Source organism: Corvus brachyrhynchos, unplaced genomic scaffold (genome assembly GCF_000691975.1).
Source record: "Corvus brachyrhynchos isolate BGI_N302 unplaced genomic scaffold, ASM69197v1 scaffold59, whole genome shotgun sequence".
Lineage (NCBI taxonomy): Eukaryota > Metazoa > Chordata > Aves > Passeriformes > Corvidae > Corvus > Corvus brachyrhynchos.
This window is the reverse complement of record NW_008246054.1, coordinates 2,115,757-2,128,359: the sequence shown is the minus strand read 5'-3', so window position 1 is coordinate 2,128,359 and position 12,603 is coordinate 2,115,757. Positions and strand designations below refer to the sequence as shown.

The 12,603-nt window shown below is 46.8% G+C and overlaps 1 protein-coding gene across 1 annotated transcript in view; it reads left to right on the top strand.

Moving 5' to 3' along the window:
- The first annotated feature begins 5,348 nt into the window (after positions 1–5,348).
- GSN (gelsolin) overlaps positions 5,349–12,603 on the top strand; it is a 10,049-nt gene continuing 2,794 nt past the window's right edge. Inside the window, exons 1-11 of the mRNA XM_017745576.1 lie at positions 5,349–5,570; positions 6,701–6,902; positions 7,443–7,597; positions 8,429–8,590; positions 8,795–8,944; positions 9,202–9,291; positions 10,203–10,335; positions 10,555–10,643; positions 10,964–11,179; positions 11,761–11,894; positions 12,379–12,516. Of these exons, the coding sequence (XP_017601065.1) occupies positions 5,436–5,570; positions 6,701–6,902; positions 7,443–7,597; positions 8,429–8,590; positions 8,795–8,944; positions 9,202–9,291; positions 10,203–10,335; positions 10,555–10,643; positions 10,964–11,179; positions 11,761–11,894; positions 12,379–12,516 (1,604 nt within the window). The 5' untranslated portion in view covers positions 5,349–5,435. The remainder of the gene's footprint in view (positions 5,571–6,700; positions 6,903–7,442; positions 7,598–8,428; positions 8,591–8,794; positions 8,945–9,201; positions 9,292–10,202; positions 10,336–10,554; positions 10,644–10,963; positions 11,180–11,760; positions 11,895–12,378; positions 12,517–12,603) is intronic.

Below are 12,603 nucleotides of genomic sequence, written 5' to 3'. Positions count from 1 at the left end.
ACATCTGTGTCATTTCCCTGCAGCTGACCACAGGCATGTCTTCACTGCCTCCCTTAATGTGTTCTGGCTGTCACCAGCAGCTCTCTCTCTGGAACATAATTTGGGGAGGTAGCCATATTTTTATGTGCTGGTTTATGTCTTATGTGTTACATAAGCACTCCTTAAATATTTTTTCAGCACTGAACAATGATCTGTGTTGGAGTATAATTCTGGATTTATTTTTGCTCCCCAGTGAATGACAGTGGTCGGTGGTTTCCACTGATCCAGCCTTCCCTGTGCTGTGTGTGTTTAAGTGCATGATTCAGCTCTCACTTATGCTCAAGGCAGGACTCTTAACCAGCTGATTGTATCAGCAGATTTTCCCTGGGTGTGTTTCAGACGGCAAACCTGTCTAATCTCCAAAGCTTTCTCCCATGGAAGTAATATTCTCCCCAGTTTACATCACTGCAACTGAGAAGAAACTCAGGTTTTTGTGTTGAAGTTTTCAGCCTGGGTGCATCGGGCTGAAAGCTCTGTGTTTACTAAATGGGTTGTATTCAAAAGGTACAGAGACCAGAATAGAACTGATGTGACTCATAGTGCAAACAAACAGCTGGAAAAAGTGAACAATACTCAAATCTTCTGGGCCTTCTAATTTGCTAAAGTGGTTTAGTAGGAATCTTAACATGCAAAAAAAACTACTTGCCAGTTGTACAGCTAATGCTGGACTTTGTGTCCTGGACTCTTGATCTGAGTTAGGCAACTCAGTTCGAATTTTTTTGGATTTGTGGCTTTTCTGTTAAGATGTAGCTGCTGGGAATGCCATTAACTGTGCTGCTCCTCATACAGGGAGCTGAAATAGTTCATGGAGTCACCATGGCTGGGGCAGGGGAGGCTCTCCCATGCCAATTTTTTCTTATCCCAAATAACCTTTGTTTGCTGGCTTCTTCAAGGGATGGAAAGAAAGGAGATGGGTTTAGTTTTGTGTATATATGAATTTAGGGCTGTCTGGAGACTGAAAACTGAGCTAATCCATCACTTTAGATATTTTCCAGTGCCTGTCCCCTTGGTAACAAAGCTGAAGTCCTGGCAGAGTTATTTTCAATGGTTTACTGAAGAATTACTGATATTCTATACTGGTTTGGCAGGGAAGCGGAAGGAATAAACAAGTATTTCCATTTTCAGGGTGTGCTGTCATCGCTGTGGATCCTGTGCTAAACTTTCTCTGTGTTCAGCAGCATCATGTCCTGAGTTTTGGATTGTCAGAACTTGAGTGATCCTGTGCTGTTCATTCTCACAATCTTTGTTAATTCATCAGAGTTTTTACGAGTCAGCAGCAGATCAGAGAATAAAGAAATGGCTACGTGGGTAATCAGACAGTGTGGATTGTGTTCAACGTGCATAAAGAGCTGAACCTGAAGCAAGCAAATAACTTTACTGGGGTTCTTGTTTATGTGATCTCTTCAGTGTCACTATTTCAGACCTGGAGAATGCAGCCCTTGCTCTGGGGTGTTACTGTGGCAAGTACAACCTGTAGATTTCCTGGGATTGATCATGCCAGGAGGATTATACTCCTTTGCCTCTTGCAAAACAAGGATTTAGGGTTTTCCTGTTGTTGCAGCAGAAATACAGTGGTGATTTACCTCTTCTGGCACTTGGTATAGGAGGTCTGGAATGCTGTGAGATAAGGGAGGCTTTCTTCTTTTGAGGACATATATTGTTATTTATTTGGAGCAGTTCATATTCTCCTGACAATGTTTGGCAAATAAATAAAAGGAAAGAGAGAGTTAGTTGGGTGGAAATGCAAATGTTTGCCCCCAAGGTCCAATAAGGATTGGTGCACAAGGGGCATTTTTGCAGCATGACTCTGTAATGTGGATACAGACTCTACTCAGATTTACTGTTCTCCTCATATTTAAGAAATTCAGTCTGTATTTGCAAGTTATTTTGATATTCTGCAAGTGTCATCTGTTAAAATAAAAAATACATCCTTTGCCATGTAGAAAGGCATGAATTGGTCCAGCAGTGAGCAGCAGGTGGTTTGGATGCTCTGTGGTGAAATGTCATGTTGGCTGCAGCCCTTCCTGTGTGGGGTTTGTTTATGCAGCAAATTTAGACAAATTATCTGAACCCATCATGAGTCGACACCAGAGCTGCAAATGAGCACAACCACATGGGGACGTGGCCTAGCCTTGTTTCTGTCTCATTTAATTCAGCCAAGCTTTCCTGAGCAGCCCTGTGCAGGTAAGTCCTGACTATATTTGTGGGTATATTCAGGTGTGAATTGCCACAAATTATTACAAGTTAACTGGGCCTCCCAAAAAATGCTGTGCTCATTTTTCTCTTGTTAGTGGCTAGTTACTGAATGAAATAAAGATTTTCCTTCTTTCCCTGCTGTGAGTGTTGGATGATATTATCTTGTAGAAAGTTACTTTAGATACATCATTAAGCTTTAGATGGTGGTAGATGTGAAGATGTGAGAGTGTATTTGATGTGGAGGAACCACACATTAATTATTCCCTGCAATGGATTTTGCAGTGTGATGAGGTAGAGTAAGAGATTCCAGGCTCAATGTCCACAGGTTACTCCTGAAGGGAGCAGGACATTCCTCTCAGTATGGTTGTGCTGGGTGGTGCAGAACTGGGCAGCTCCTGGGCAGAAATTCGGAGGAGGCTAAAGACAAATGGCCAAAGTGCTGCTGGTGTCAGTCTGTGAGGGCATAGGTGACTGTGACAGATGAGGGGGAGGCACAGCCACAGGGATGAATAAGCAGAGCAGAAACGAAGAATTCAGGGAGGGAGGCAAAGAGAGCTGTTTGTTACAAGTTGCAGGATGAAAATAGGAAAGGTGGTTTGGGTTGGATACCAGGAGAGACAAGAGCTGAGGCCCAGATCAGAGGTGGTGGAAGCAGCAGCAGCAGCCAGGGCTTGCACAGCACAGCACTGGGAGGGTGCACAGCAGTATCAGGATTGCTGAGCAGGGGGACTGGGGGCCTCTCTGCCTTTTCTGGCCTTTGCCCTGAAGCAAACAGCTTCCAGCTTCGAGGAGATCGTTTCACACTTCCCTGGAGCAGCAGGGTGCTGCAGGCTGCCATTGGTCTGTGACTTTGATCAGCGTGCGCTTCCCTCGCGTACCGAGTGGCGCCTTTCGTGTTGAGTGCCCAGGAGCAAATCCCTGGAATTGTTCCTGTAGGCCAGACTCCATCCCAGGGCATTCCCAGGCTGGCCTGTCCTGGTGGTGTGACTGCACATCTGGAGACCATAATGAACTTGTTGTCTTCCAATGGTTGCTCAAATCGTTGGACCAATTTTCCTAAGTTCTCGTTTTTATCACTATGCAGCCAAGTGTCATTTAGCTGATCCATCTGCACTGAAATCCTGTATTCCAACCCCTTTCCTTGTTTTCCTTAAACAACTTTCCTTTGCACAAGATGTTGGCTGTGTGTAGCACCCTTTCTGGGACTGAACTGGACACTTTTATTATCAGCAGCTTGAAGAGTGCCTATTTGCCATGTCTCCATCAGGAGACACCCTTTTCAGTAGGGCCCTGGCGATCTCAGCTGGCAAATGCCTCAGAACCATGTCCAGAGCAAACATTTCTGGGGCTTGATTTAACAATGCAACACTTGCTGCCAGCAGTAATAACCCAAACCAGCTGTTGGGGTAGATTTACACCTATTCCCTCCGGGAATGGCTCAGATTAATTAATTTTACGAAAGAGCACTATAATATACAATTTATGCACTGTAGCCCTCTTTCCATTTTTTGCCTGTATTTACGTACTGCAGCTCATTGGCAATGCAAGCTTGGACTTACAAAATACCAAATTAATTAGAAGACTAAATAAATTGCTTTTCAAAAATATTGTATCTGCATATATCTGCAGATTACATTATCTCCTACAGTGGGATGTTAACAAAGAAGATTATCCCGGGTCTTTTTGCCTTCAGTCTGTGAGGTTTGCCCAGGTGTGGCACTATACAGGTATTTAATTTAGTAATAAAAAGTCCAGAGTATTTTTCCATTTGGAAAGGACCCATCTCTTTCTAATGTTATGCAACCCAGTTATTGTGGTTTGGGTTTGCTGCAGCTGCCAAAGCCTTTCCCAGCTGCCTTCCTTGGAGTCAAGGTTCCAACATGTTTTCCACTGACTTAGACCTCTGACACTCTGAACTTCCTTCACAGAGATCAGAAATACCAGCAGGACTAGCACATTGTTTTTATTGTCTGTTTCAGCTTGAGAATTTCCAGTGAAATTTTCAAAGGTACATTGCCAAGGTGACATTTCAAATTAAAATGCATCAGCTTGGATAAGAGAGCAGCAGAGTGTTCTCAGGAGAGAGGGAAAGAAAATATCCTCATGGAGAGTGGAGAAAGCACAAAGCAGCGTCTGCTCTTTCCTTCGTGGAAGTTTTGTTGTGGACTTCTGTGGGTGGAGGGTTTGGCCCCTTATTTAAGCATCTTTTGAGAGATTCTGGCAGTGGGAAGCTCAGCCTGTCAGTAATTCTCCCCTGGGTGTGTTGAGAGCAGAAGTGCCCAGGAGCACAACCCCACATTGTGTGGCTGCTCTGTTCCTGAGGGCCACAGGGAAAGCTTCCTGCACAGCTCACTCACTGCAAACACTTGGGAAATGTGATAGATGAACTTGCTGAAGTGTGAGACGGCTGGGAGAATAATCTCTTTATTGGTGCCAGATCACTGGGATGCTACAGTCAGCCCTGTTGTAATTCCTTTGGGCTGAGTAGGTTTGATGGCTGTTGTGTTCCTGTCACAGCGTGTTGTTATTGAAATTATTGAATTACCGAATGAGCTTTTGTTCTGTCACCTACCAGACTCTGAATGCTCTGTTGTGAACCTGGGAGCTGAAATCCATCAGTGCATCCCCAACCTCCCCCAAGCTGCTACTCTGACAGTGGCGTGTGTGGAGGTTCATTCAGGTGCAAAGCAGGGGCTGAACTCTGCTCCTCTGACAAGTTCAGGGAGCTGAGGGTGCATTCCCCCATCCTCAGGTTGCTCAGTTGAATCCTTGTCTTCTCCATTCCCTGCATCTGCTGCCAGCTGGAGCAGCCGTGCTGTTGTTCCTCTGTGTCTCATCAACTTCCCAGCTCTCAGCTGACAAAATGTTGCCTCTGTTGCTGATGTCTCTTAATTTCTCCCTGTGAGTGGATATTTGGCCTGTGTGACCCCCACTGCGCTGTCGGTAATGGATAGCACATTGTGTGCAGTGAGTGCCTGCTGGGCTGCAGGCTCTCCGAGGGGCTGGAGGAGGCTCTGGGATTCCAGCAGGATTATTTGCACAAACACGTTACGCCCCTGTGCTGCCGAGGGGGTGGGTGTGTTTGTCCCCGATAAAAGATTGGCTTCTGCCCTTCATCTTCCCCAGCAGCGAGAGGAGCAGGGAGCTGGGACTCCTCACAGCCTCTGCGGGAGAAGGGAGAAGCCCATTTGCTCGTAGAAATGGGCAGAAAGGACTTCAATTATCTTTTCCTCACCATTTTCTGCACAATGGCTCTGAAGCTGAGCTGTGTCAGCTCCATGTCTGTGGCAGGGCTTGGATATGTTGTTACAGCAGCTGTTGTGCTTTCAGCTGTGGTAAGTGATTAACATCACAATTAAACACTGAAAAACTTCTGGTTTCCAACTACTTACAGGAGTCACTCTCCTTTAACTCTTTGTCAGGGTTTTGTCCAGGTTTTAGTGGGAATTTGGGAGGATTCAGTCTGACTGGAATCCTGATGATAAAGTTAATTATTTTCCATCTTTGATACTTGATTTCAGCTTAGGAATCGCTTTGGTACCTAACTTACTATTTTGCTTTCTAGTTTGTAACATTCTTTGTTTCTACCTTGAAAGCTGAGCATATTTTACTTTTGTCCATCAGCTGCTGTGAACCATCTTCTTTGTCAAAGTATTGAATGCTTCTGCTATAATATTGCAATGTTTTCTTCCCTGCTATCTGATAGCGTCAAAGGTGTGGTGTGATCGATGGACAGACTTCATTGCCAATACACCAGAAATGTTCTATTTCCTTTCAGAATTATCAAAGTGAATTCTTTTACAAGAGAGGAAAGTGTTCATTATGTTTGTTTAAAAAAAAAGGATATTGCACCATGTTAATATATTGCATAAGTATGGCAAGAAACATATTAAACCAAAATTGCAATGTCCTTAGGACAGGATGTTGTGTAAGTTAATGTAATTCCTGCAAGGGAGCAGTCAAAGTAACAGGTAAGAATGGAAAAGCTTTGAGAAACCTGTTAATTACCTAAATCTTCAATGATACTCACAGCATTTTCCATTTGGATTTAGAAAACCTGTAAATCATGTTTGTGCAGGATGTACAACATGTGGAGTTAAAAGGGGTTTCTTTCCAACAGCCTGGAATGTCAAACTTCACTTATGTGTCATACTGAAAAGTTATAAATTAGTAAGGAAAATATAGAGATTAAAATCCAGAGAGAGAGACAATAGAGTTTAGAAGAGGAAAAGTCAGGAATAAACCAGGAATTAGAGGTGATTGGAAGTGAAAATAAGCTGAGCAATAGAGAGCGATTCTTTCCACACCCATCCTTTTTTTTTCCCCCTTCAAAACTCAGTGCACGAGAAAAAAGGAATCTTTCCACTTTTTGCCTGGCACAACAGATTAAGAGATGAGAAGTAACTTAAATTAAATCCTTCCTTGTGTCCTGCACGCTGAACAGCATCCTCTGTCTCGCCCCCAGCCTGTCACCATGGTGGAACACGCAGAGTTTTTGAAGGCTGGGAAGGAACCCGGCCTTCAGATCTGGAGGGTCGAGAAATTTGATTTGGTCCCAGTGCCAAAAAACCTGTATGGAGACTTCTTCACTGGAGATTCCTACCTGGTGCTGAACACCATCAAGCAGCGCAGCGGGAACCTCCAGTACGACCTGCATTTCTGGTTGGGTGAGTGCTGGGAGTGTCCCTGTGGAACTGGGAGCCCAGAGGGACCCCTGAGCCTGACTGCACCACCATGGCCAGTTAATGTTACCCAAGGAAATAAAAAGCAGAACAGTGAGAATGCAGTTCTGGCTGTAAATAGCCCTACTCACCTCAGATATTTGCATGGTCTCTGCAATAGGGAGTACAGCCACCTCTGTTTGTAAAAACAGCTGGTCCTGGGCAATAGCACAGGTAAGTCCCTGTTCTCCAGAGGTTCACAGGGAAGACAAGATCTCAGGGGAAAGGGCTGGCTGAAATCCTTTCTGCCTGAAAGGAGGGAGGTCAGGTGTGTTCCTCCTGATCAGGGAGTGGGATTTTTCCCTCTCCTAACTGCCCTCTGCAGTCCATGTCACAGAGTACCATGCCAAGGCTTTCCCCACAGGCTGCAAACCCCAGACTCTTTGACAGTATCACAGTTAAACCTGCTTTCTCCCTGTGTGTTTGCACAGTTGAATGCAGAGGCAGACCCTGCATTCCCTCCCAGTGTCTCTCTCAATGTTTCAGGTGATGAAAGCTCTCAGGATGAGCGTGGGGCTGCTGCCATCTTCACTGTGCAGATGGATGAGCACCTGCAGGGAAAGGCTGTGCAGCACCGTGAGGTGCAGGGCCACGAGTCCCCCACCTTCCTGGGCTACTTCAAATCTGGCATCAAATACAAGGTGGGTGATAACAGAACCTAGTCTGCAAGAAATGGCATCCTGCCCAATTCCCAGGAGAGTGAGAATTGCCTTTTTTCCAGTTGTTCAAAACCCATTCTCAGCCAGATGTTCTCAATGACTTAGAACTGCACAGGGTGGAGAACAGCAGATCCCAGTGGGAGAGATTTGGCTGAATTAATAATACACAAGAAAAGCCCCAGAAAGTTTTAGGAATCAAGGTTTTGTTTTTCTTTGAGAGGCAGAGGAAAGAACAGTCCCAAGGCACCTGGAATGAATTTAAGAAGCAGCAAAGTTAATGGGAAACGCCTACCCAGGAGATTTGATTTCTCCCCACTTGCATAACAGTTTGACCTTGCAGTCTCTGTGCTGAGCCCACCCTCTCAGCATGTGCAATGTTTTGGTAAAGGAGATGAACAGTAGTGGGAGTTACTCCTCCCTGCCATCACAATAAAGTGGGATAGAAGTGAAAACGTGCAGTCGATCAATTGTATCTGTTAGGAATCCAAAGGCACAAGCAAAGTGATATCAGGTCACATGCTTGCAGAGTGCTCACATTGCCTCACGTCTGAGACTTTCCTGATCTTTCTGTTTTATTTCACACTCATTTGTTGTTATTTTCATTCATTTAAGCGTAGTTGTGCTTTTTTTGAGGATAACTGACATAGGTCCTGTTGCCTGCACTGATAAATAATTCCCAGTGTCTCTTTATCAGCAGAAAAAGTGAATCTTGAGCTTGGGATAATTTCTGGTAGGCAGGACATGTTATGCAGATGGGAATACACTCTTCCCTCCAGTCCTAGTGTGAATCCTTGCTCCTGTGTTTCCCCTCAGGCTGGTGGTGTGGCTTCTGGCTTCAGACACGTGGTTCCCAACGAGGTCACTGTGCAGAGGCTGCTGCAGGTCAAAGGCAGGCGAACGGTCCGGGCCACGGAGGTCCCTGTGAGCTGGGACAGCTTCAACACAGGGGACTGTTTCATCCTGGACCTGGGCAGTGTGAGTACCATGTCAAAGGCAGGTTTGGCAGAATCCCGGGGGCAGGAGGTGTCTGACATTTTACGGAAGGTTTTTTCCCCACTCAGTTGAAGCCATCTCAGTGCTGAGCATCCTGAAACACTGACACTGTTCAGTCCCAGCTGAGCCCTGTCTCCTCTAGAGAGGAGTTGTCAAGCTCTGACGGTGACTTTCTCTTTCCCCCAGAACATCTTCCAATGGTGTGGCTCCGACAGCAACCGCCAGGAGCGGCTGAAGGCCACGGTGCTGGCCAAGGGAATCCGGGACAATGAGCGCAACGGGCGCGCCAAGGTCTACGTGTCAGAGGAGGGATCCGAGCGGGAGGAAATGCTCCAGGTTATTCCCTCTGTCCATTTGTCAGTGCTGGAGTGGGAAGTGCTGTGTGTGGAGGAAAGGGGGGTGTGTCTTTACATGTGAAGTGTTTGTAGTGTAAATACAGCTCAATGCAGACCTGGTCCTCCGCCCCACTGGGACATCAGAGTGTATTTACATGATTGGTTTGGAATTCTCTTCTACTCATTCTCTTGACTGGAGCACCTGGGAAGGAAGATCCTCTTGGGACTGGCTGGTAATGATTTTTCTCTCCCTCACAGGTCCTGGGACCAAAGCCCAGTTTGCCAGCAGGGGCTCCTGATGAGACCAAAACCGACACAGCCAACAGGAAGCTGGCGAAGCTCTACAAGGTAACAAGGAACCCTGACATAACCCTGGGGAGAGTGGACTGATCTTTGTGAAATTAGATGGAGGTGGAATAGCAGAGAGGAGCTGAGCTGCTCTGAGTCCTACTCTTGCCTCACTCTGCTTCTTAACAAGTTTTGTGTATGAACCTGGGGTGCTTACACCACATGTCCATGTACTTTCTGTTGTGTTTGTCACCATTTTTGACTAGTGAGACAGCTGGGACTTTCAGGAATTTTTGAGAGAAAGGTGGAGTGTGAGACAAATGAGGGAAAAAGGGAGTTTTCCTTTTTTGCTGTCAGGCATTGTGTTATGAAGGTGACAGGAAAGAACCAGAAACAGTGAGCCTGAGAAGCAGGACCTGCCCCTTTCTAACACCCAGATGAAGCAATGACTTGGAAGGTGCCACTTGACATCAGCTGTGTGAGTTGGAGAAGAATGTCCAAGACTTTTTGGAAGGAATCTTCTCTAAGCAGCCTCTGATATCCATGGGGTGAATATCTGCCAAGATGGTTTGTTATGTGGCACTTTATGCATTAGTCAGTAGAGGAACTCAGACTTTTAACCCCACTTGATACAGGGAGGCTGTTCTCAGTTACCCTCCAGTCCCTGTGTGCAGTTGGTTTGCTTTAGAAGATACTTCTTTTGTGCTGAGGATATTTACCATTTTGGTGCAATCTCTGTTTGGTCCCAGCAGTATCTGCTTTGCTAGAAATACTTGAAATTTTCAGAGTAAGTGTTATATTTTTGCTATACTATTGCTGTGTCAGAGGTATCCTGTTTGAAAACAATAGTGCCTGCAGCAGCCAGTGCATTCAAATGGATTTCCCTTCCCCTCCCTGAGTTCTGAGCTATGGCCACGGAGCAGGAGGAAGCAGAGGGTGCCTTATGTGACCTCCATGCTGTGTTGTCACAGGTCTCCAATGGGGCTGGGAACATGGCAGTGTCCCTGGTGGCAGATGAGAACCCCTTCTCCCAGGCAGCCCTGAGTACTGATGACTGCTTCATCCTGGACCATGGCACAGATGGAAAGATCTTTGTTTGGAAAGGTACCAGAGAGAACCAGGGAGAAGATAATTAATATCATAAGTAGAAAGGCAGTTGTTCTCTCTCAGCCATCACAACAGGCACGAAAGAGATTGAACAATTGCCATTTGCTATTTGGCATCTGGAAGGCTGGGCCCTCCTACTTTTGCAAAAGGTATTTGGGACAGTTTCTTCTCTGGGTAAAAAAAATCGGACCCCTTTTCTGTCTATTTTCTTTAAAGGCAAAGGTGCCAACTCTGAAGAGAAGAAGGCAGCACTGAAAACAGCCTCAGAGTTCATTGACAAGATGGGCTATCCCAAACACACCCAGGTAAGGACCTGTGGCAGCCCCACGCACTGGGGTCACTTTTCTGCCCCACGGGCCAGGGGCTGCAGAGCAGGGATGGCTCAGGTGACTTGTCCCCGTCAGTCCCTCAAGTAGCTCCTGTTGTGGGTGATCTGCTCTGTTTTGGGAGATTCTGCAGTGGTGCTCCTGGCCTAAACCAGCATTTACCCCAATACAGCTGGTAGTTAAAGTTTCTTCCTCTTGGACGCTCTTTTACCTTTTCCATGACCCCTCCAAAGAGGAAAAAAGGAGTAGATAAACCTGCTGTTCTTAGGGAGATGCTTCTAAAGGCTCATTCATTTCAGATCCAAGTCCTCCCTGAAAGTGGTGAGACACCTTTGTTCAAGCAATTCTTCAAGAACTGGCGAGACAAGGACCAGACAGAAGGGCTGGGGCAGCCTCACGTTTCTGGCCACGTTGCCAAGATCGAGCAGGTCCCTTTCGACGCGGCCACCCTGCACAGCTCCAAGGCCATGGCTGCCCAGCACGGCATGGAGGATGATGGCTCTGGCAAGAAACAGGTCAGCAGTGGCACAATCCCTTTGGGAAGGTTTCCAAACTTTTCTTTGCTACTTAATGGCATTGCTGCAAGAGCAGCGAGACAAGAGGAGGCTGGAGTCATCAACACTGAGGTCTTGTAACTGCTGGGGGAATTTCTGGCACCAGAAATACCATCAGGGTCTTGAAAGCCCTGCAGGTAAGGGGTAGATTCTGACTCCACTATTTCCCAACACTGTGGACATGGATTTATTCCTCCTCCTCCTGGTTACTCTCCCTGTTGCCATCACGTGTGTGAGGGGTGAATGTCTTGGAGCACCTGGGTTCATGACTTTGAGCACAGAAGCAGGGCTGGAGTTGAGCTTGAACGGGCTGGGGGCTGTCCAGAAGCCCGCAGAGGTCCCGGCTGAGGTTTGCCAGATGAAACCCGCCCCGGAAATCCTCAAAGCTGCGCTCAGGACGAGCTGCTGGAGCCGGTGGGAATTGTCCTGCCAGGTTCCGGCAGGGGGCGCGGCAGCACCGCCAGCTCCGGGATGCGGAATTCGGGGATAACGCGTGCCGGGAATGGGCTCGTTCTGCAGCGCCTCTGCTTCTCTCCCGCCAGATTTGGAGAATAGAAGGCTCCGAGAAGGTGCCGGTGGACCCCGCCACGTACGGGCAGTTTTACGGAGGGGACAGCTACATCATCCTGTATGATTACCAGCACGACGGGAAGCAGGGACAGATCATTTACACCTGGTAAGGGACTTATCCTGGGGCAAGTTAGGAAACCCGGGGGCTGCAAGTCCACTTGGAAAATCGATCACTGCTGGTTCCCTCTTTCAGGGGAACCTTGGGAGATAAAACTTCACCCTGGATAACTTTCCCTTGCAAACAAAACAATACCAGAGGTCTGGGATGTTTCATTTGAAGTAGAACAATGGAGGGAATAACTGTGAGCTTTTTTTAGTTTTTCCTTTTCCCCCCACTGGTAGTTACTCCCTTCTTTGGATCAAGCTGTGCTTATCTAGGAAAGTGCTGCTTATCTAGGAAAGGTTCTTATCTCCCCCTGTACTCGATGTGCTACAATAGAGGATAAGGAGTTTCTCCTTTGTATTGAATGAAGTGCTGCAGAGATTGGGTAACACAGGATTTCCTTACCTCCTCTTGATCTCTGTAAGGCGTGTGTGTGGGGGGGAGAGAAAGGCTTAGAATGAAGCTGGGATTTGACCTTGTTCTCCAGGCAGGGCGCCGACTCCACACAGGATGAGATTGCAACCTCTGCATTCCTCACAGTGCAGCTGGATGAGGAGCTGGGAGGCAGCCCCGTGCAGGTAAAGAGACAAACCCAGCAGGGAATAAAGAATGTATATGTATTAACACCTGGCTCAGCTGGGTGCTCTGTGAATATTCCAGCTCGACAGCGGGTTGTAAAAGCCATTTCTGGTACATCTTGTGCTCTTCAAAA